This window comes from Dendropsophus ebraccatus, chromosome 8 (assembly GCF_027789765.1).
Source record: "Dendropsophus ebraccatus isolate aDenEbr1 chromosome 8, aDenEbr1.pat, whole genome shotgun sequence".
Classification (NCBI taxonomy): domain Eukaryota; kingdom Metazoa; phylum Chordata; class Amphibia; order Anura; family Hylidae; genus Dendropsophus; species Dendropsophus ebraccatus.
Window position 1 is genome coordinate 117,793,109 of NC_091461.1, and position 21,811 is coordinate 117,814,919.

Consider the following 21,811-nt stretch of genomic DNA (forward strand, 5'->3'; position numbering starts at 1 on the left):
AATGTGCAGACAGATGAATAAAAGATGGACGTATTTTGCAAGAGCAGGTGGTAGGTGATAAACACGTTCGTTATTTGGATGGTCGTAGTTAATTACGGCTGTTATTTTATACAGTGTGTGCACTGCTGGCCAATATCCCATTGACTTCAATTGGGCGCATTATTATATATATTCTATATAATATATATTATATATATATATATATATTATATAGAAAGTATGGCGGTATGTTACCTTTATTTTACGGTGTGTGAACATAGCCTAAAGCTAAGGCCTCATGTGACTTTGGCCACATCACATTGTAAGAGACCATGACTAGAAATCCATTTTGGATGGATTTCTGGTTAGTGTTGGGCACAGCCATGGGCACCTGCAGGTCACCGTTCAACCCCATTCACTTGATTTAGGATGCACAACATGGCAATCTTTGTCACAGTCACTTTGCACAGTGGGGATATGCTACAGGTATTAAAACAACAATTCAAGGAGGTATAAGGAGTCTTATACATGGGTGCAACAAGTGAACAAGACTTAGTGGGCGCCATAGTGTGTTGCCACGGCAACTGTACTACCATTCATTACGTTATGCAGTGGAGGGGAATCTACAACTCTCTAGTTTTTGTAAAACTACCATTCCCATCATGCCTACACAGCCAAAGCCAAAGATTTGGATGTCCAGTAATGATGGGAATTGTAGTTTTGCAACAGACGGAGGGCCATAGGTTCCTCACCACTGTGTCCAGTGACCAGCGTTCAAAGACATTTTAGTGAACTATCGATCAGTGGGGATCACTAGGACCTCTGAATACCGCCACATACTGTTTCTGCGAGGGTCTCTGGGTATGTGCCAACACTTTCCATTGAAATGAACGGGAATGATAGAAACCGTTAGTCTTTCACCCTCATAGAAAAGAATATCAGATGTGTAGTATATAGTACCAACATAGTCCGCAGCGCTTTATAACATAGTTAGCCCTACAAATACTTTTGGGGGACACAGTACCTCCTTCCTTCTGCTCTGCGCTCCAGGTCTAGTGATCAGGGCTGTTCCTTCGCACGCAATCGCCATATCCTCCACAAACGGGCAATCTGGAAGACTTTCATCTGCGGGAAGTTCCACCACATTCAGACCCAATTGGTTCTTAAAGGCTTCAATATACTGCTCAAATTGGTGCCTAACCTTTACCGGGTCAACCGTGCTGTCACTTTTTGTCCTCAAAGCCTCTTGGCACAAAGAATCAGGAATTGCCCGTGTGATGATGTGCGTGCACCTTCCCAGGCTTGACGCAACGTCTGCAGCCATAGAAACAGGTTGGGAACGTACTGTAGTAAAGCTACAGATAGAGCTCAGAGAGTACTATGGCCAGGAGTTCCTAGTCTGTTACTAGTGCTGAAGAAGGCAGCATGTAAGACGGGTCCTGACAAAAAGATGTAAGGAGGATCCTGATTGGAGTCCTGGAATCCCCAGTGATTGACATGACTTGGAGCCTCCGGATTGGTGAGGAATCCCCTCTCTATGCAATGGTGTGGAAGGGTTAGTGCTGCCTGACTGAGGCTGGAAGCAAAGGTCACTGGAGCTAAATGTGAATGTGTTTGCTTTCACTTGTGTCTATACGGTGTCATACAGCTTTAAGAGGCTACGAAAGCAAAGGAAACGCTGCAATAAAGAGTCGGAAATAGAGACTGTCGCATCAAAAGTCAGCTTTAACTCCGAGACCCGTGAATGAATTTTAAGGAAAATTTGCTAAAAATGCACTGAGAATCAATTTTTTCCAGACAGGTTTCTCTATCGAGCTTGATAAATGGTAGAAACAAAACAGAACAATGACAAATGCCTAAAATTCATGGCATTTTTTACAAGCAAAAAATAAAGATGTGTGTTAATCCAGCCCCAGGCTTCCTGCAGACACTAATTTGCATGGTGTCTAAAAAAAAAAAAAACACCCCAAAAACTGCATTTTGTCATTTTCTCCTGGCATTTTCCCACCTATAGAAGTTTTTGAGAGAAAAAAATATCACTATTTCGTGAAAAAAGTACTGTCCTGGCCCAAACCCTGGAGGACTGCCTATCTGTCTAATATGTAAGGTAGCCTCCTGACTATACCTTGACAGGTGTCATCGGGAGAGAGAAGGATGTTCTTATATATGTTTCATATATTTCTTTAATAAATTTATGAAACTTTATTAAAGGAAATACAAACATTTTTATTTTATAATTTATTTTACATTGACTGGGTGACACAGCTGCTCTGCTGCCACTAATAGCTTTGTCAGGAACTGCAGGGGTGCTCAAGCCCTGTTCTTAGTTCAGTTACATAATACAAGTGCTGCTGCATGGAGATATTGAGCCTCCCCTAATCTCTATATATTATATGTTACCGTTAGAATAGACATTATACTGGGGAGAGCTGTCTGTGTCACTAGGGCTGCAGCCTCCCCTGATGTCTATAAGACTCATGTTACCATTAGAATAAACATTACACTGGGGAAGCTGTTTGTGTGACTAGTGCTGCAGCCTCCCCTGATGTCTATATATTACATGTTACCATTAGAATAGACATTACACTGGGGGGGAGGAGCTGTCTGTGTCACTAGTGCTGCAGCCTCCCCTGATGTCTATAACATACATGTTACCATTAGAATAGACATTACACTGGGGGGAGCTGTCTGTTTCACTAGTGCTGCAGTTTTCCCTGATGTCTATATAATATTAGTTACCATTGGAATAGACATTACACTGAGGGGAGCTTTCTGTGTCACTAGTGCTGCAGCCTCCCCTGATGTCTATACAATACATGATAACATTATAATAGACATTACACTGGGGGGAGCTGCCTGTGTCACTAGTGCTGCAGCCTGTCCTGATGTCTATAAAATACATATTACCATTAGAGTACATATTACACTGGAGGAGCTGTCTGTTTCACTAGTCCTGCAGTTTTCCCCTTATGTCTATATATTTCAGGTTACCATTAGAATGGACATAACACTGGGGGAGCTGTCTGCTTCACTAGTGCTGCAGCCTCTCTGTTGCCACCTCTGCCAATGTCAAGAACTTTCCAGAGCAGTAGAAAATCCCCATAGAAAATTTCTCCTGCTCTGCACAGTTCCTGACATGGACAGAGGTGGCAGCAGAGAGCACAGTATCAGACTGGAAAGAATACACCACTTGCTGCAGGACATACAGCAGCTGATACGTACTGGAAGACTGTAGATTTTTGAAGTGAAGTAAATTACAAATCTATTTAACTTTCTAACACCAGTTGATTTGAACAAAAAAAAGTAAATAAGACTAAGCTGCAATACTAAGCTTGGCCACTAATCAACACATGGAGCTGTTGCGTACAAGAACCCCAACCCTTCAATCAATTGATCAAACTGATCCCCACCAGATATTGATTTTCTAACCCCATATTAAGCCATAGATTTACTAGTCCTAGAAAACTAAGAAATCTTGCAGGCGACCAAATGTTGCATTGTAGCCACATAAAGCTGCGTACGAGTTATGGCGATCAAGTTTTGATGCAAATTTATCACCAGCAACCTTGGAAGTATGCAGGTTCCCAAGTCCTGATCTATGGGATCCGATAACAAATATCTGATGTGTAAGGACAATACATACTCCCCCAATTCACTACCTGAAATATATTTCACATAGCTCATTGTGTGTTCTCTTTTCCCCCAACACAAACCATGTCTAATAATGCACAGACATCAGCCTTTCAGGTAATTCCTTCACACAAAAAGACAATAAAAATCAAACAAACACTAATAAAGTCATTGGATTCACACAAATTGACCATGTGTGTTATCTCAAGGACAAAAAACAAAAATCTAGATAAAGCCGGATGGGTCCGAATAGTGATGGCCCCACACTGACCTGTAACAGGGCTGATTCTACTGCCATCCAGCATTCTGGGTAATTGTGAAAAAGTCATGATGTCAGTAAGTATATGGCAAAGCTGCAGAACTCCAGTCTAATTTTGCTCTTTGTGTGTATGGCCTCATTTAGACACATATTTTGCATAACGTTTTACGTTTTTAAAATTTTTTCAACCTGCATACTGCAGTATGCGCGGTTAGAAAAAAGAAAAACCTGCATATTTTTATTTCCCCCCCCCCCCCCAAAAAAAAGGCAACACACCCCTCCTCAGGTTGTGTGCGGTATTAAAACTTGTCTCCATTCACTTCAATAGAACTGAGCTGCAATACCGCACACAACCTGAGTGGCGCTGTTGTGCAGCTATATTTTTCTATTATTGGACAATCCCTTTTATATAATTATATTGTTGGGACTCCAGCTCTGTTTACTGCTACAGCCCTCAGATACTGTCAGCCCCATAGATAGTGAATGGGGGGGGGGGGGGGGCATCATGGAAGCACACTACTGCACCACCTGCACAGGACTCTCAGAGGTCTCCAGGATTAGAAAAAAAAATTCTCAAAAAAAAGCACCACTCCTGTTCTCATTTTTTTTTGGTGTGTGATTGCAGTTCCATTGATTTAAATACAGCTGAGTTGTAATACCACACACAACCTGAGGACAAGGGTGGCACTGTTCTTAGAAGAAAGTAACTACATTTTTCTAATCCTGGATAACCCCCTTTAAACATATTGATAGGTAATACTTAGAGTGACCCAGAACTCAGCGTCACCTGACTGAAAGGACTGCAACACACATCCCTTTCATAGTTTACCAGGCATAGCATTGTACTTTTGTCTGTGCCCGGTATTAAAACTCCAGGGAAAAATACTTTCAAAGCATCTGGTGCCAGGAAATTGTAGAGATTTGTAAATTAAAGAGTATACCACTTCCTGCAGGACATGCATCAGCTGATAAGTACTTGAAGAGCTTAATAAATAGACCTAAGTTATAAATCTGCATAACTTTCTGACCTCAGCTGATTTAAAAATATTTTTCTCCTTCTTCTGAGTCTTATTCAAGTGAATGGGACTAAGCTGCAATACCAAACACGGCCACTGCCATCAAATGGAGCTGTTCCTCTTTTAACACCTCAGATGATTACTCCAGCGAAATATTTTTTTTTTCTTTCAAATCAACTGGCTTCGGAAAGTTATATAGATTTTTAATTTAATTCTATTTAAAAATCTCAAAGTTTCCCGTACATATCAGCTGCTGTATGTCCTGGGGGAAGTGGTTTATTCTTTCCTGGATTATTAATATTTCCGGACAGTATATGGATATTTTCTGTATATGTAAATCTCTAACCTGCGCCGCTGGCTGTCATGGCTTCTTGGTTTGCCGCTATGTGGCGTTGGAGGCTTCGTGGTGGTCTCTCCGGTGCGGAGGAATGCTTATCATCCTCATCATCCCATAATCCAACCAGGATGTGGAGCCTGTGTGGGAGGAAGCAAAAGAAGTGAGCTGTGACGATGAAATCAAAGGCAGACACCATAGTGCAGACATCTTCCCGGACTACAGGCTTCCGGCTCCAGCTATCCAGGAAAATGTACGGAATTTCTATAGTCTTATCTCCTATAGGTCTGACTCAGCTTACTGTACACGTGTGGAGCTGGGGGAGGCAAACAAGGCAGCGGCCTAAGGCCATGAACCGAGGAGGCCGCCGTCATTAGGAAGAGCGCAATACATATGCGTATAATCAGGATGACGCCGCCATAACAGTGGTGACCATTTTCTCGCATTCTTGCACGGTTATGTTCACACACGTTGTAACACTTCTACAATAATATACACAAAAACACTGGAAAAATATGTGCTATGTGCATTGTTCTAAATGAGCACTGCCTTACATGCCAAACCCTTGAATTGACCTTAAAGGGGTACTCCAGCACAATTCTTTCTCTTTTACATCACCTGGTGTCAGAAAGTTATAGAGATTTGTAATTTACTATTTAAAAATCTCAAGTCTTCCCATACTTATCAGCTGTCGTATGTCCTGCAGGGAGTGGTGTATTCTTTCTTGTCTGACAAAGTGCTCTCTGCTGCCACCTCTGTCAATGTCAGGAACTGTCCCCATAGAAATCCTCTTCTACCCTGGACAGTTCCTGACATGGACAGAGGTGGCAGCAGAGAGCAGTGTGTCAGACTTGAGAGAATACACCACTTCCTTCAGCACATACAGCAGCTAATAAGTACTGGAAGACTGGAGATTTTTAAAAAGAATTCAATTACAAATCAAAACAACTTTTTGACACCAGTTGATTTGAAAGATTTTTTTTTTCTCCAGAGAACCCCTTTAAGTTCTGGTTTAACTAGCAAAAGGGAACCTGCAGCCTTCCGGCTGTTGCAAAACTACGACTCCCATCTCTGGGTTATAGGAGTACTCAAAGAATTTTTCTTTCATTTAAAACAGCTCGATTTAGAAAGTTATATAGAGTTATAATTTAGTTGTTTTATAAAATTTCCCGTCTTCCAGTAATTATCAGCTGCTGTATGTCCTGCAGGAAGTGGTGTATCCTCTCTAGTCTGACACAGTGCTCTCTGTTGCCACCTCTGTCTAGAGCGGGAGAGGTTTTCTATGGGGATTTGCTACTACTCTGGACAGTTCCTGACATGGACAGAGGTGGCAGCAGAGAGCACTGTGTCAGACTGGAGAGAATACACCACTTCCTGCAGGACATACAGCAGCATATAAGTACTGGAAGACTGGAATTTTATAGATAAAATTAAATGACAAATCAATATAACTTTCTGACACCAGTTGATTTGAAAGTTTAAGTTCTGGTTAAACCAGCAAAAGGGAACATGCAGCCTTCCGGCTGTTGCAAAACTACAACTCCCATCATGCCTGGACAGCCTTCGGCTGTCCAGGCATGATGGGAATTGTAGTTTTGCAGCAGCTTGAAGGCTGAAGGTTCCCCATCCCTGTGTTACACCTATCACCTAAGCTGTACTATCCCTTTAAGACATGCCAGGCTACACAACATTCCAGTCCCATCTCTCCATCTTGTTCTTTTTTCCTTCCACTCTTATTTTTTAATTTTTTTTAAATTTTTGCCTCGACAAGCAAACGAGCGAGCGCATTCCTCGAAGATACGCATCACGTCTTAAGACGAGAAAGGGGAGGAAAAAAAAAAAAAAGGTGTCCAGGTGGGAAAATGAATAAGTGATGAATCCACCTTTTCTTCTATACGGTATATATATATATTTCTAGGTGGCGGGTGAATTATGTGCCCATTAGCTCCGTCTAATAACAGCCACATTGACTTTCGGAAATTTGGACGGGTCTCTGGGTAATCTTTATTTTTTCTTCCATTCCATTCCAAATGGTTTTCCTTAGACATTCCATTCTGCAGCAGCGGCGGAAAGTCATTAATCTCGTGTCTGACACAAATGAACATGGAGCCCGGAGACATAGTTTCCACTGTTTGCGAACTGCAGAGGTTGTTTTAATAACTCTACAGGGTGAAGTGAATGTGAACGGCGCAAAAAAACAAAAAAAAAAAACAGATATCCTCAGTGCAATTCTAATGCCGTAGGTGTAGACGGCCCCTATGTGAGGAATGCCAAAACCTCCATGTATTTCGGTGACACAGCAGCCACTGGCATCATCGCTCCCCTAAGTGATAACAGAAGACAGTGACAATGACATTGCTGTCATTCCAGTGTTATGTCATCACAGTGCAGGCAAACCAGGCACCAGCAAGGGGCAGAACTGGGAAGAGTAGCACGTATGAACGGTAATGGCATTCACTGTAAACAAGCCTATTACAAGGCTTAAAGGGGTATTTTTTTTTTTTAAATAAACTGGTGTCAGAAAGTTATACGGATTTATAAATTATTTTGATTCAAAAAAAAAATCAAGTCTTCCAGTATGACTCAGTGCTCTCTGCTGCCACCACTGTCCATGTCAGCAACTGTACAGAGTAGTAGCAAATCCCCATTAAAAAAACCTCTCCTGCTCTCAAGACTAAAAAGAATACACCACTTCCTGCAGGACATACAGCAGCTGATAAGTACTGGAAGACTGGGGATTTTTAAATAGAAGTAAATTAAAAATCTCTGGCATCTTCTGGCACCAGTTTAATTTGAAATAATATTTTGCTGTAGTACCTCTTTAAAAAAAAAAAAAAAAAAAGATCTATATAAATTTTACATCAACTGTTGGCGGAAAGTTATACAGATTTGCAATTTTCCTATATTTAAAAATCCCCATAGAAAACCTCTCCTGCTCTGGACAGTTCCTGACATGGACAGAGGTGGCAGCAGAGAGCACTGTGTCAGACTAGAAAGAAAACACCACTTCCTGCAGGACATACAGCAGCTGATAAGTACTGGAATACTGGAGATTTTTAAATATAGGAAAATTGCAAATCTGTATAACTTTCCGCCAAAAGTTGATGTGAAATTTATATAGATTTTTTTTTTTTTTTTAATGAGGTACTCCAGAAAATATTCTTTTAAATTAAATGTGCCAGAGATTTTTTTAATTTACTTCTATTTAAAAATCTCCAGTCTTCCAGTACTTATCAGCCACTGTATGTCCTGCAGGAAGTGGTGTATGCTTTTCAGTCTGGAGAGCAGGAGAGTTTTTTATGGGGATTTGCTGCTGCTCTGGACAGTTCCTGACATGGACAGAGGTGGCAGCAGAGAGCACTGTGTCATACTAGAAAGAATACACCACTTCCTGCAGGACATACAGCAGCCTATAAGTACTGGAAGACTGGAGATTTTTTTTAATGCTGATGTATTGGAAGCAAGCATAAGGACCTGAAGGACATTGACAAAGGGCCAATATGTGACGTGTAGATAACTGGGTTGGAGCATCTCTGAAAAGTGAGGCTGGACTGGGGGCAACAGCTTAAAGGGGTTATCCAGCGCTACAAAAACCTGGCCACTTTCTTCCAGAGACAGCCCCACTCTTGTCTCCAGCTTGGGCGGGGTTTTGCTGCTCAGTTCCATTGAAGTGAACGGAGCTTTATTGCAAACCGCACCTGAACTGGAGACAAGAGTCGTTTTGTCTCTGAAAGAAAGTGGCCATGTTTTTCTAGCACTGGATAACCCCTTTAAGGGCAGGCCGACATGACAGGGTTTGGAGGGGCCATTTTAGCATCGGGTCTGAGCACATGTACAGTTAGGTCAAATGGGGGCTAAGGGGGTGGGCAATAGGATTGTAGGGGGAAGGTAGGAGGAGGATTGGTGGAGAAAGAGGGGCGTTGTTGATGTGGGGTGGAGAATTGAAGGCCTGTATAAGTAAGGGGAAGGCTTCTGGGGGCAGCCATATTAGGCTTGCTGAGCCTTACTTGTAATCTCCCACCTTCCATCCCTGATACTGCTGTGTTGGGTGGATGATAGGGGAGACAATGTGGGTTTGGTTCTGTTACAGGGTACTGTGTGGGATTGGTTGGTCTTGGTGTCCATGTTGTCTTGGCAGCCAGGGGTGGGGAGGTAGGTAGAGAACCAAGATGGTTCTGGACTCACACGTCACTCAGGTACGGATTGGATGGCGGTCGAGGAGAAGGAACCTGGTGGGGTCATGTGGGGAGTAAGCCCAGGTATGGGGTTGGAAATGGCTCACACAGGTATAAGGGGGCACCAAGGGGGTCTCGGCTGGAGGTAAATCCAGTGTTGGTATAGGCCATGGGAGAACCACCAGGGGTTATGGGCCTGGAGGACCACCTCCATTCTAGTGTTATATTGGGATACTGGTGCTTAGGGGGGGAATTGTAACCTCTCCGTGTGAGGGATTGTTACTGGAAATGTTTATTTTGTTAATAAAACGTCTGCTGTGGCCAATAAAATCCAGAACGTTCTCTGTCGTTATTTATCGGGATGTGGGTAGACCGGATGCGGGAGGTAGGGTAATGTGATGGGCCGCCACAATACCTTTGTCATGGGTATTGTTGGGTCTTCATGAAATGTCGTGGTCACTACCAACCAAAAGTGCCCCAAGAAAGGATGGCTGGTAGAACAGATATTGGTGCCCAAGGTTCATGGCCGGCTGAGAAGAATGAAGGCTAGCCTGTCTGATGTGATCCCACAAAGGAGCTATCGTAAAGCAAATTGCTGTAAAGTTTGCTGTACTTACAGTGAGTATGGAAGAATAAGAACTGGAGCAATGGAAGAAGGCGACAGATCTGATGGGTCACATTCTCCATCATGTGGACGCCCGGGTGAGTGTGCGTCAAGAGATAGCACCAGGATGGATTATGGGAAGAAGACAAGATGGCGGGGGCAAAGTGATCAATATCCCTCCAGTGTTAGCCTCCATCCATGGGTATTGTTATGTATCCTGACAGTTTTGCTGCCGGTCCGGGCCTGACTGACCACATTCTCATGGACGGCTGGGTTCACTGTGTGTAGGTGTCGGCCATCTTAATCCCATTCTTATTTCCCATCTCGCCAATTGACAATTCACGTAAACACAATGACTATTCTCCCTTGCCCTTTGTCATGTTCTGTCTGTCTGCTGTAAACATTTCTTTTTTTAATTTCAGGCATGTGAAGAATGCGTTTACGTCATCGTCATTTCTATCAATCTTTCTGAAATATTAAAGTCAGGAGGACGTTTCATCAGCCTCGGCCAAAATGTCAAGAAACCCATAAATCTCGTGTTGTGACCAAAATGGAACCATTGGGCGCCTACTTCTCACAGCCCGGAAAATTCTTAAAGGAGTTGTACAGGGTTACAAGAAGGGCAGTGCACCTCTCCACACGTCAATGGAGCAGAACTGCAATACCAAGGACAACCTATAGACATGTATGGCGCTGTTTCTAGAGCCTTTGACTGATTTAAAGGGGTACTCCAAAGGAAGAAAAAAAATCAAATGAACTAGTGACAGAAAGTTATACATATTTGTAATTTACTTCTATTTAAATATCTCAAGTCTTCCAGTACTTATCAGCTGCTGTATGTCCTGCATGAAGTGATGTATTTTTTCCAGTCTGACACAGTGCTCTCTGCTGCCACCTCTGTCCATGTCAGGAACTGTCCAGAGTAGGAGAGGGATTTGCTGCTGTTCCTGACAGTTCCTGACATGGACAGAGGTGGCAGCAGAGAGCACTATGTTAGACTGGAAACAATACACCACTTCCTGCAGGACATACACCAACTAATAAGTACTGGAAGGCTGGAGATTTTTAAATAGAAGTAAATTACAAATCTGTATAATTTTCTGACACCGGTTGTTTTTAAAGAGAAACTATTTTTTTTTCTCCAGAGTACCCCTTTAAGTTCTATTATACATTGACTGACAGCAGTAAGGGGCAATGAGGGTCTCTCTGCTGCCGCCAATGTTCATTTTGGGAACAGCAGTGCTGATCAACTATACTATTAATAGAGAGCCCCCCACCCTGTGTACTGTATATTCTAGAGCTGATTGCTACCACCACTCGCTCTGCTGGAGCCAATAGGGGTTGTAGTTTGGCCAGAGAAGGACACAGGAGAGGAATGCATCCTCATGCAATGATCTATTAGGAATCCAAGTGTTCTGGAAGACAATGGCTGCCATCCAAGGTAACCTCTATTATATGCCCAATGGCAAACACCTTCATATGAAGTGAGAAGACAATAGGCCGGGTGCCATGAAATACCTGCAGACACTCACCTGTCATTACCATTCACTACTAAACAATAGAGAGAACATTGAACTAATCGTCACCCTACATACACACATACAAGTCCTATTCACACCAGTCAGTAAGTCTAATTGTTATCTGTCAGTAAAGCTGCCATACACCTCAGATTAGACAGCTATTTAGTTGGATCACCCCCTATACACATGCACGCTCAGCCTGTTAGAGGCTGCATATGTTTTCAATGGAGTTACCTTCTGAGAACAATAGCTATTACAAAACTACAACTCCCAGCATGCATCTCCGCTGCTGAGCTCCCAGCAAAGAAATAGGCCACCGCCAAGCGATCCTGCATTATTAACCGGATTCTTCTAAAAATAAGGCGGAAAATCTCTTTGCCAGAAGTGATTATGAGACATTATAAGGTTATAAAGTATCGTCTCTTAAAGTGATTTTTTTTTTCAATTCCTAGAATACTGATGCCAGCAGAAATGGCCACCTACATGTTTCTCCATTATTTATCTAAAGGTACTTTATAAAAAAAAATGTTTCTTTTAAATCAACCGGTGCCAGAGATTTGTAGTAGGGATGGTCCGATCCCTCCAAGGTTCGGGTTCGTATGAACCCGAACGCTCGGCATCAGATTCCCGCTGTCTGTCCGCTCTGTGGAGTGGGTGGATACAGCGGGAGGACCGCCTGGAAAACTGGGATACAGCCTATGGCTATGGCTGTATCCCAGTTTTCCAGGCGGTCCTCCCGCTGGATCCGCCCGCTGCACGGAGCGGACAGACAGCGGGAATCATTACTGAGAGTTCGGGTTCGTACGAACCCGAACCGAACTCTGTTCGGACCATCCCTAATTTGTAGTTTACTTCTATTAAAAAATCTCAAGTCTTCCAGTACTTATCAGCTGCCGTATGTCGTGCAGGAAGTGGTGTATTCTTTCCAGTCTGGGGGGCAGCAGAGTGGGCATGGAGCCTGTAATGGGTGGTGTCCATACTGCTCTATGTCCTAGGGTCAGAATGCTTAGAGGGAAGAATATAACCACATAGTCAGCATGGAACATGATGCAAACATATCAGAGGAGGGGTCAGAGGGATCTGGAGAGACAGCTATCATATGTGTTATGGAGGGATCGGGAGAGACAGCTATCATATGTGTATGGAGGGATCAGGAGAGACAGCTATCATATGTGTATGGAGGGATCAGGAGAGACAGCTATCATATGTGTATGGAGGATCGGGAGAGGCAGCTATCATATGTGTATGGAGGGATGGGAGAGACAGCTATCATATGTGTATGGAGAGATGGAATAGACAGCTATCATAAGTGTATGGAGGGATGGAAGAGACAGCTATCATATGTGTATGGAGGATCGGGAGAGACAGCTATCATATGTGTATGGAGGGATGGGAGAGACAGCTATTATATGTCTATGGAGGGATGGAAGAGACAGCTATTATATGTCTATGGAGGGATGGAAGAGACAGCTATCGTATGTGTATGGAGGATCGGGAGAGACAGCTATTATATGTCTATGGAGGGATGGAAGAGACAGCTATCGTATGTGTATGGAGGGATGGAAGAGACAGCTATCATATGTGTATGGAGGGATGAGAGAGACAGCTATCATATGTGTATGGAGGGATGAGAGAGACAGCTATCATATGTGTATGGAGGATCGGGAGAGACAGCTATCATATGTGTATGGAGGATCGGGAGAGACAGCTATTATATGTGTATGGAGAGATGGGAGAGACAGCTATCGTATGTGTACGGAGGAATGGAAGAGACAGTTATCATATGTGTATGGAGGGATGAGAGAGACAACTATCATATGTGTATGGAGGATCGGGAGAGACAGCTATCATATGTGTATGGAGGGATGGAAGAGACAGCTACCTATCATATGTGTATGGAGGGATCGGGAGAGACAGCTATCATATGTGTATGCAGGGGCGTAACTAGAAATGGCTGGGCCCCACAGCAAACTTTTGATTGGGGCCCCCCCCCCTCCTCGACCAACCACTATGCCATCAACACACCCAGCTCTACACAGGTTCTATACACCATATAAATTACACTGCAGTTATATTAAGTGACTCACAGGGGACGCCTTCTCTCATTAGAGTTGTTTCCTTTTCATTTTCTTCTCCATCTGTCCTGGGCCATTATAAGAACTCCGAGCCACGAATCCACAGAATCTGCCAGACAGACAAATTAGGCTTTGTGTAGACAGCTTATAGATGGCCCCTTGTTCAGTCCTCCATATAGATGGCCCCATGTGCATCTACTATAGTAGAGATCCCCCTCTGTGTAATCCATTTATAGTAGATGACACCCTCTGTGCATCACCTATATCAGAGGTAGGGAATCTCTGCTCTCCAGCTTCTGCAAAACTACAACTCCCATCATGTATGGACAGTCAAAAATAAAGCTGTAGTTTTGCAATAGCTGGAGAGCCAAGGTTCCCTATCCCTGCCCTACAGTATATGGTCCCCTCTGTGTAGTCCTCTTAGATGACCCCTCTGTGTCAACCCCCCCAGTGTAGTTCCCCTTATAGATGCCCCCTAGTCCCCTTCATAAATGGCCCCTCTGTGTAGTTCCCCTTTTAGATGGCCCACATTCCCCATAAAAGTAGCCCCCAGTGTTGTCCATCCCCGTCCCGCATATAGGTAGCCCCCAGTGTTGTCCATCCCCGTCCCGCATATAGGTAGCCCCCAGTGTTGTCCATCCCCCATATAGGTAGCCCCCAGTGTTGTGCATTCCCATCCCCCATATAGCCCCCAGTATTGTGCATCCCCCCCATATAGCCCCCAGTATTGTGCATCCCCCATATAGCCCCCAGTATTGTGCATCCCCCCATATAGCCCCCAGTATTGTGCATCCCCCATATAGCCCCCAGTATTGTGCATCCCCCATGTAGCCCCCAGTGTTGTCCATCCTTAGCCCCCAGTGTTGTCTATCCTTAGCCCCCAGTATTGTGCATCCCCTTCCCCACATAGCCCCCAGTATTGTGCATCCCCTTCCCCACATAGCCCCCAGTATTGTGCATCCCCTCCCCCACATAGCCCCCAGTATTGTGCATCCCCTTCCCCACATAGCCCCCAGTATTGTGCATCCCCTTCCTCACATAGCCCCCAGTATTGTGCATCCCCTTCCCCACATAGCCCCCAGTATTGTGCATCCCCTTCCCCACATAGCCCCCAGTATTGTGCATCCACTCCCCCACATAGCCCCCAGTATTGTGCATCCCCAGCCCCCACATAGCCCCCAGTATTGTGCATCCCCTTCCCCACATAGCCCCCAGTATTGTGCATCCCCTTCCCCACATAGCCCCCAGTATTGTGCATCCCCTTCCCCACATAGCCCCCAGTATTGTGCATCCCCAGCCCCCACATAGCCCCCAGTATTGTGCATCCCCTTCCCCACATAGCCCGCAGTGTTGTGCATCCCCTTCCCCACATAGCCCCCAGTATTGTGCATCCCCAGCCCCCACATAGCCCCCAGTATTGTGCATCCCCATCCCCACATAGCCCCCAGTATTGTGCATCCCCTTCCCCACATAGCCCCCAGTATTGTGCATCCCCTTCCCCACATAGCCCCCAGTATTGTGCATCCCCTCCCCCACATAGCCCCCAGTATTGTGCATCCCCTTCCCCACATAGCCCGCAGTGTTGTGCATCCCCTTCCCCACATAGCCCCCAGTATTGTGCATCCCCTTCCCCACATAGCCCCCAGTATTGTGCATCCCCTCCCCCACATAGCCCCCAGTATTGTGCATCCCCTTCCCCACATAGCCCGCAGTATTGTGCATCCCCTTCCCCACATAGCCCCCAGTATTGTGCATCCCCTTCCCCACATAGCCCCCAGTATTGTGCATCCCCTTCCTCACATAGCCCCCAGTATTGTGCATCCCCTTCCCCACATAGCCCCCAGTATTGTGCATCCCCTCCCCCACATAGCCCCCAGTATTGTGCATCCCCTTCCCCACATAGCCCCCAGTATTGTGCATCCCCTTCCCCACATAGCCCCCAGTATTGTGCATCCCCTTCCCCACATAGCCTCCAGTATTGTGCATCCCCTTCCCCACATAGCCCCCAGTATTGTGCATCCCCTTCCCCACATAGCCCCCAGTATTGTGCATCCCCTTCCCCACATAGCCCGCAGTGTTGCCCCTCTGATTAAAAAAACAAACACATAACTCACCTAACCCCACGCTCCCCCGTCGGTCGCCGGTCTCCTCTTCTCTCTGCCTCCGCCCGATGAGCAGCCCTCTGGTGAAGTCCCGGCAGCGTCATCGCTGAGCGCTCAGTGTGCGCCGCTGCGTCTGGGACTTCCGGTTTGTGTTCTTAGTACCGGAAGTCCCAGCGATGACGCTGCGAGGACTTCACCAAAGAGCTGCTCATTGGGTGGGACACTCTTGTGATCGCAAGCAGAATGCTTGCTTGCGGTCACAAGAATGATTGACAGGGCGGGAAGCCTATGGCTTCTAGCGCTGTCAGTCAGAACACTGAACACCCGGGAGGCCCGCTCGGCCGCCGGGTGTTGCAAGCGGTCATCTTCGGGGGGCCAAGGCCACGGGCCCCCTGATGTTAGGGGCCCCGTAGCAGCCGCTACGGCTGCTACGGCGGTAGTTCCGCCCCTGTGTGTATGGAGGGATGAGAGAGACAGCTATCATATGTGTATGGAGGGATGGGAGAGACAGCTATTATATGTGTATGAAGGGATGGGAGAGACAGCTATTATATGTGTATGGAGGGATCAGGAGAGACAGCTATCATATGTGTATGGAGGGATGGAAGAGACAGCTATCATATGTGTATGGAGGGATCAGGAGAGACAGCTATCATATGTGTATGGAGGGATGGAAGAGACAGCTATCATATGTGTATGGAGGGATCAGGAGAGACAGCTATCATATGTGTATGGAGGGATCAGGAGAGACAGCTATCATATGTGTATGGAGAGATGGAATAGACAGCTATCATATGTGTATGGAGGGATGGAAGAGACAGCTATCATATGTGTATGGAGGGATGGAAGAGACAGCTATTATATGTGTATGGAGAGATGGAAGAGACAGCTATCATATGTGTATGGAGGGATCCTGAGAGATATCATATGTGTATGGAGGGATCGGGAGAGACAGCTATCATATGTGTATGGAGGGATCCTGAGAGATATCATATGTGTATGGAGGGATGGAAGAGACAGCTATCATATGTGTATGGAGGATCGGGAGAGACAGCTATCATATGTGTATGGAGGGATCAGGAGAGATCAGGTTACCAGAAGACCATACTCATTGGAGAAGACAGGTTTGGAAGAGGTGAACAAGAGAACAACCAAGGTGATGGATGGAGACAAAGATGGAGATCACCACAAGGCCATCGATAAGGTGTTTTGAGGTCTAAAAACGAGAACATATTCCAATATGAACTAATCACATTGCTCTATTATAGAGTCATTCAGTAATCTGATGACTCTGCTCCTATTATCCTTTAATCTCAGTTCTGTACATCGCTCCTCTCCCTCCATGTACCTTTGGTCGTCAAAAGTCAAAATTGACCTGATGGCACTTGTAATGGTCGTAGAGAAGCCGGCCAAGGCCTAAACCACACATTACCTTATCCTCCATACACACACGCCGCCTCCTTCAATCTTTCCCCATCGGTGAGATTATGTGGTGTACGTCGCCCTTAGGCCTCAGGACACGACCTACAATCAGGACTGCGGTCTCCTGTAAGACGTATACACAGCACATTGGCCGGAGACTAAGGAGGCTTCTGTCTACCGGGGGGAGATGGCTCCTCGCTTGTTTTCACAGTGGATCTCTCTGTTTTGCCACATCTGAAAAGCTGCGCAGGAACGACTGAAAATATACAGATGTATTTTGTTTTCCGAGTCTTTAAAGATTCGCCTTAGACAAGAGGATGTGGAAACTTTCCACAGGAATATGTGCTGAGCTTATGTTTAACTAGCGTCGCTGTCACAGGCGCGCTCGCCAGGAACTCATCACGAATCAGACTAAATATTTATAAGGTCCCAAGGCATTACGTAATATCACACATCCCCATTCTACTGCTTATTGCCGACTCAAGTAGCTAATTCTAGACACTAAAGTATATATATATATATATATATATATATATATATATATACTCTCTAGTACAATCCGTGTTCCATGATGGGAATTGTAGTTTTGCAACAGCCGCAAGTTTGACAACCCTGGATTAGTTGCATCATGGTAGGAGGCTCTGAGCAGCTGCTTATTTCCCCTGCAGCGGCCACTGCTGGTGAATTTTAGTATTACATGTTGACCATGTAGTCCATGGTCACACAATGAAGTGAAAGATAGCAAGATAACTTATTCCATATCCTTATTGTATCAACCACTTACAGACCAGTATTCTTTCATCTCTGATCTCCCAATGTCATCCATAAAGCAGCACAGACACATATATAACAGGTTTAACACTTATCCACTGATCCCCAGAATCACATCATTATCATCATCATCATCATCATCCTCCCTGATCCCAGCCAGTTAGCACTCTCGGTTCTAAGCCGTATTTTCATGCCATAAATAATAAATGCATCCAGGATATGTACAGCCAGAAGGACCCCAGGGATTAAGAGAATCGCTGAACGTTTCGTCCCTGTATCGCTGTACGGGAACCTCAGATAACAATGACATCATTTAGTTTGTAGCACCCTGCAAATCTCAAAGGTGTAGAAGCTGGCACTGGACTCGAATAGGCCCTCAGTATCAGACTGGTGGGGGTCTGACATCTAGTGATTGAAAGGGCTCGTTCATCATTTACCAGGCATAGCGCCATAGTCAGTAGTGGCTTTGTCGGGTATTGCAGCTCTGTTTAGTTCGCTTGAAAGGGGCTAAGCTGCTTTTGAGTTTTAATACCAGTCACGGCTATACTCACCTCTCTCGGTTCCCCTACAGCTGCCAGTCCTCTGCTAGTCACCACTTCTGTTTAGTTCCTGTGATGTGTTGACCTTACAGGAACTGCTCTGCTCAGCCAATCACTGATTAGATTGCCCCCCTACTGTGGCCACTGATTGGCTATGACGAGTAGTTCCTTTGGGTTGGTACACGAACCAGGAAGAAGTGATGACCAGCGGAGGAAAAGGAGCAGTAGCTGTAGGGGACTGAGGGTAAGTATAACATTTTTATTATTTTACACCACCCTCAGCCACAGAGAAATGTTTTATTTTCCATGGACAATCCCTTTAAGGGTCCCTTTATAGGGGCAGACAATATTAGTGTCAGTTAACTGTGTTAAGTTGATTGGCCTCTGTGCTCTTACAGTAAAGAATCCCCATCTATGATATCCTGTATATGTACAGCATTCTCCCTAGGCCTGGTTACAGGAGAGAAGGTTACCCCGGTGTAAATAATGGATGCCATGTGTCTCCCATTAAATGCAAGGGGGATTTGACTATCTCACAACTATAGCACAAGGTATTCTAACATGTAATTCCCCATACATAAGGTAGGTGGGCAACAAGCTGATTGGTGGGGTCCAATGACTGGGAACCCTACCCATTCCGAGAAAGGGAAGAGTACACTGTGCACACATGGTCAGCACTCCATTAATTCTCTATAGAGCTTTAGAGTCTCGCCAATGTTCGGAATACCCACCGACAATGAATAGAGTGACGGCTGAACATGCATGGTGTGCTCTGTTCTGGGGTCCCCCACTGATCAGCATGGATCCATGATAATATGAGAGTACCCCTTTAAGGGGTATTCCACTCAAACAAAATTTTTGATATGTTGCTGCCCATGATGAGACTAACAATTCCTTTCATACTTGCTATTATCTATTCAGTCTCCTTCTCCCAGTTCTGAGCTGCTACTTTGTCCTGAAGACACAAAAATCTGTGTGTGAGCTTTTCTCTCTGTCTTCCCCTCCTCACCCCTCCCTTCAGAGATGGCTGATCTAAACAAGTTCCTGGCAGGCTTTATCTGCAACTTTGCAAATTGCTAATGACTCATTGTGATTAACCCTCCCAGCATTACAAAGAAGCTACAGTACAATTTTGCAGATAAGGACAGTCAGGGACTTGTTTACATCAGCCGTCTCAGAAGAGAGGGGGATGAGGGGGAAACAGAAAGGCTCACACACAGATTTCTGTGTCTTCAGCAGAAAGCAGCAGCTGAGAACTGGGGGAAGGAGACTGAATAGATAATAACAGGTATGGAAGGAATTGTTACTCTCACCATGGGCAGCAACATATTAAAAGTTATGTTTGAGCGGATTTTGAGCGGAACGTATCTTTTTGTAAATGTACGGCCATTGTTGCAATCGGTAACAACTGCCGTACTTTTTTACGAAAAGATACGTGTCCTTGTCTTCTAAGGAATCCCGGCCAGAGCGTATACACATAGTTTACACTTGGGCCGGGATCTCTCGTGGCACTGTAGAAAACCCTGTCAGTGCACACTATGGAGCCGCTCACTCCATAGTGTAAAGTAGGGAGTTCAGATACGGGCACGCACGGATGCACCCGCATCAAAACTCTGCGGCTGCAAAGATCATCTGGCCGTTACTGTGGTACCGGCCGGAATGATCTTTTCAGAGACCGGCCGTTCCATGACCCGGCCGAGTCACGGAACGGCCGGTCTCTTACGTAGTCTGCACATGGCCTTAGGGTGCGTTCACACGTACAGGATCTGCAGCAGATTTCAAGTTACTGGTTTGCTTTGAATCTAATGTGGGCTAACAAATCTGCTGCAGATCCTGTATGTGTGAATGCACCCTTAAGGAATTACTGTACTTTCCACATGCTAGTGTAGATTCACCAAAGAGAACGTCCATCTTCTCGTATGAGCAGCCCTGTTGCACAACTAGGTTTCTTAGTGAACAGTGGCGTAGCTACCATAGAGGCAGGGTAGGCAGCTGCTATGAGGCCCGTGCAGGAGGGGGGCCCCAGGAAAGAAGGTAATTGGCTCCCTGCTCTACCATCACTCTTGTGGCTCTGTGGATTTTTCCTCTGGCCACAAGAGATTTTATTTTTTGGCCACATCACAGAATATATATATATGCAGTGCTTTGTGTTGTGCATAGGAGACAGGGGGGGGGCGTTCAATTTTTTGCTATGGGGCCCCATGAATCCTAGCTACGCCCCTGTTAGTGAGTCTATCACTTTACTTGCTATTAAAATGTTATCTGCTTAATTTCACTCAGTGCATTTCATATAATAGCATAACCCGAGGCCCATAGCGAACTGAGATTCTCTCCCTGCAGGAATGATGCTCGTCGACGACCAAAGGAGAGGAAAAAAACGTCCACCCGGGAGCTATATACATATATGTCCTGCAGGGAGTAGATGGTTGAGAGAGTACAAGACGCTCATGGCTGGAATGAGCAGAGATCCTTGTAGGGATCCGATTCTCTGGAGCAAGGAAAATTCTGAACCCCTCATCCACATATTTCTTCTAAGACATCATGCCTGTACATTCAATTAGACTGGCCTGGGGGGTGCACGTATGCAAATGCACGGAGATGATTACATCTGCGCAGCGGGGCCAAGTGTAAATGTATATAGGTGGAATATGCAGAGCTAAAAACCAGACACAGCCAAAAATGTCAGAATAAGAGGATTAATTATACATAATGTCCAAAACATGATGTTACACATCTGGGAAAGGATACGGAGAGCGTGACACGCTGATCGGAATTTCTATGAGTTGCTGGAACGGCAGTTTCGGCCATTAGAAATATTCTATGGAAATGCATTAGTCATATGTTAGGGCACATCACATATCCAGCAGTGCCCTACAAGCGTCCATGCACCGACAGAAGGCACTGCTATAGCAATAGATACTATACAGATCTCTACTCTCTACATTTTTGGCCATAGGGGGCAGCATTGTACTTGTTGGTGCTACTGCGGTAAAATCCCACTTTGTTGGATCAGTGGTTCTCTACACAAAAGGGGTCGTCATTATCGCCACAAACATCATCTGTTCAGGACGGCCCTATAAAACCAAGTGGGAAAGGAGGGGGTTCTCTGTTCAGGATCCTTATTGTCATGGACAGCTACCCTCAAGATTAAAGAGGTTTTTCACCCCCTCAAATCAACTACCGAAAAGTTCCAGAGATTTATAATTTACTTCTGTTAAAACATCTCCAGTTTTCCAGTACTTATCAGCTGCTGTATGTCCTGCAGGAAGTGGTGTATTCTTTCCAGTCTGACACAGTGCTCTCTTCTGCCACCTCTGTCCATGTCAGGAACTGTCTAGAGCAGGAGAGGTTTTCTATGGGGATTTGCTGCTGCTCTGGACAGTTC

General features: G+C 45.2%; 1 protein-coding gene across 9 annotated transcripts in view; it reads right to left on the reverse strand.

Moving 5' to 3' along the window:
- DDAH1 (dimethylarginine dimethylaminohydrolase 1) overlaps positions 1-21,811 on the reverse strand; it is a 121,926-nt gene that overhangs the window by 70,609 nt on the left and 29,506 nt on the right. For 6 of the 9 annotated variants that reach the window (XM_069981547.1, XM_069981553.1, XM_069981554.1 and 3 more), the window contains 2 exons: positions 5,231-5,358; positions 1,004-1,104 (listed from right to left, as the gene is read on the reverse strand). In XM_069981547.1, coding sequence (XP_069837648.1) covers positions 1,004-1,104; positions 5,231-5,358 — 229 coding nt within the window. Of the gene's footprint in view, positions 1-1,003; positions 1,552-3,880; positions 3,895-5,230; positions 5,359-21,811 lie in introns of those variants that run through there. The other 3 variants (XM_069981557.1, XM_069981556.1, XM_069981548.1) reach the window with 3 other exon arrangements.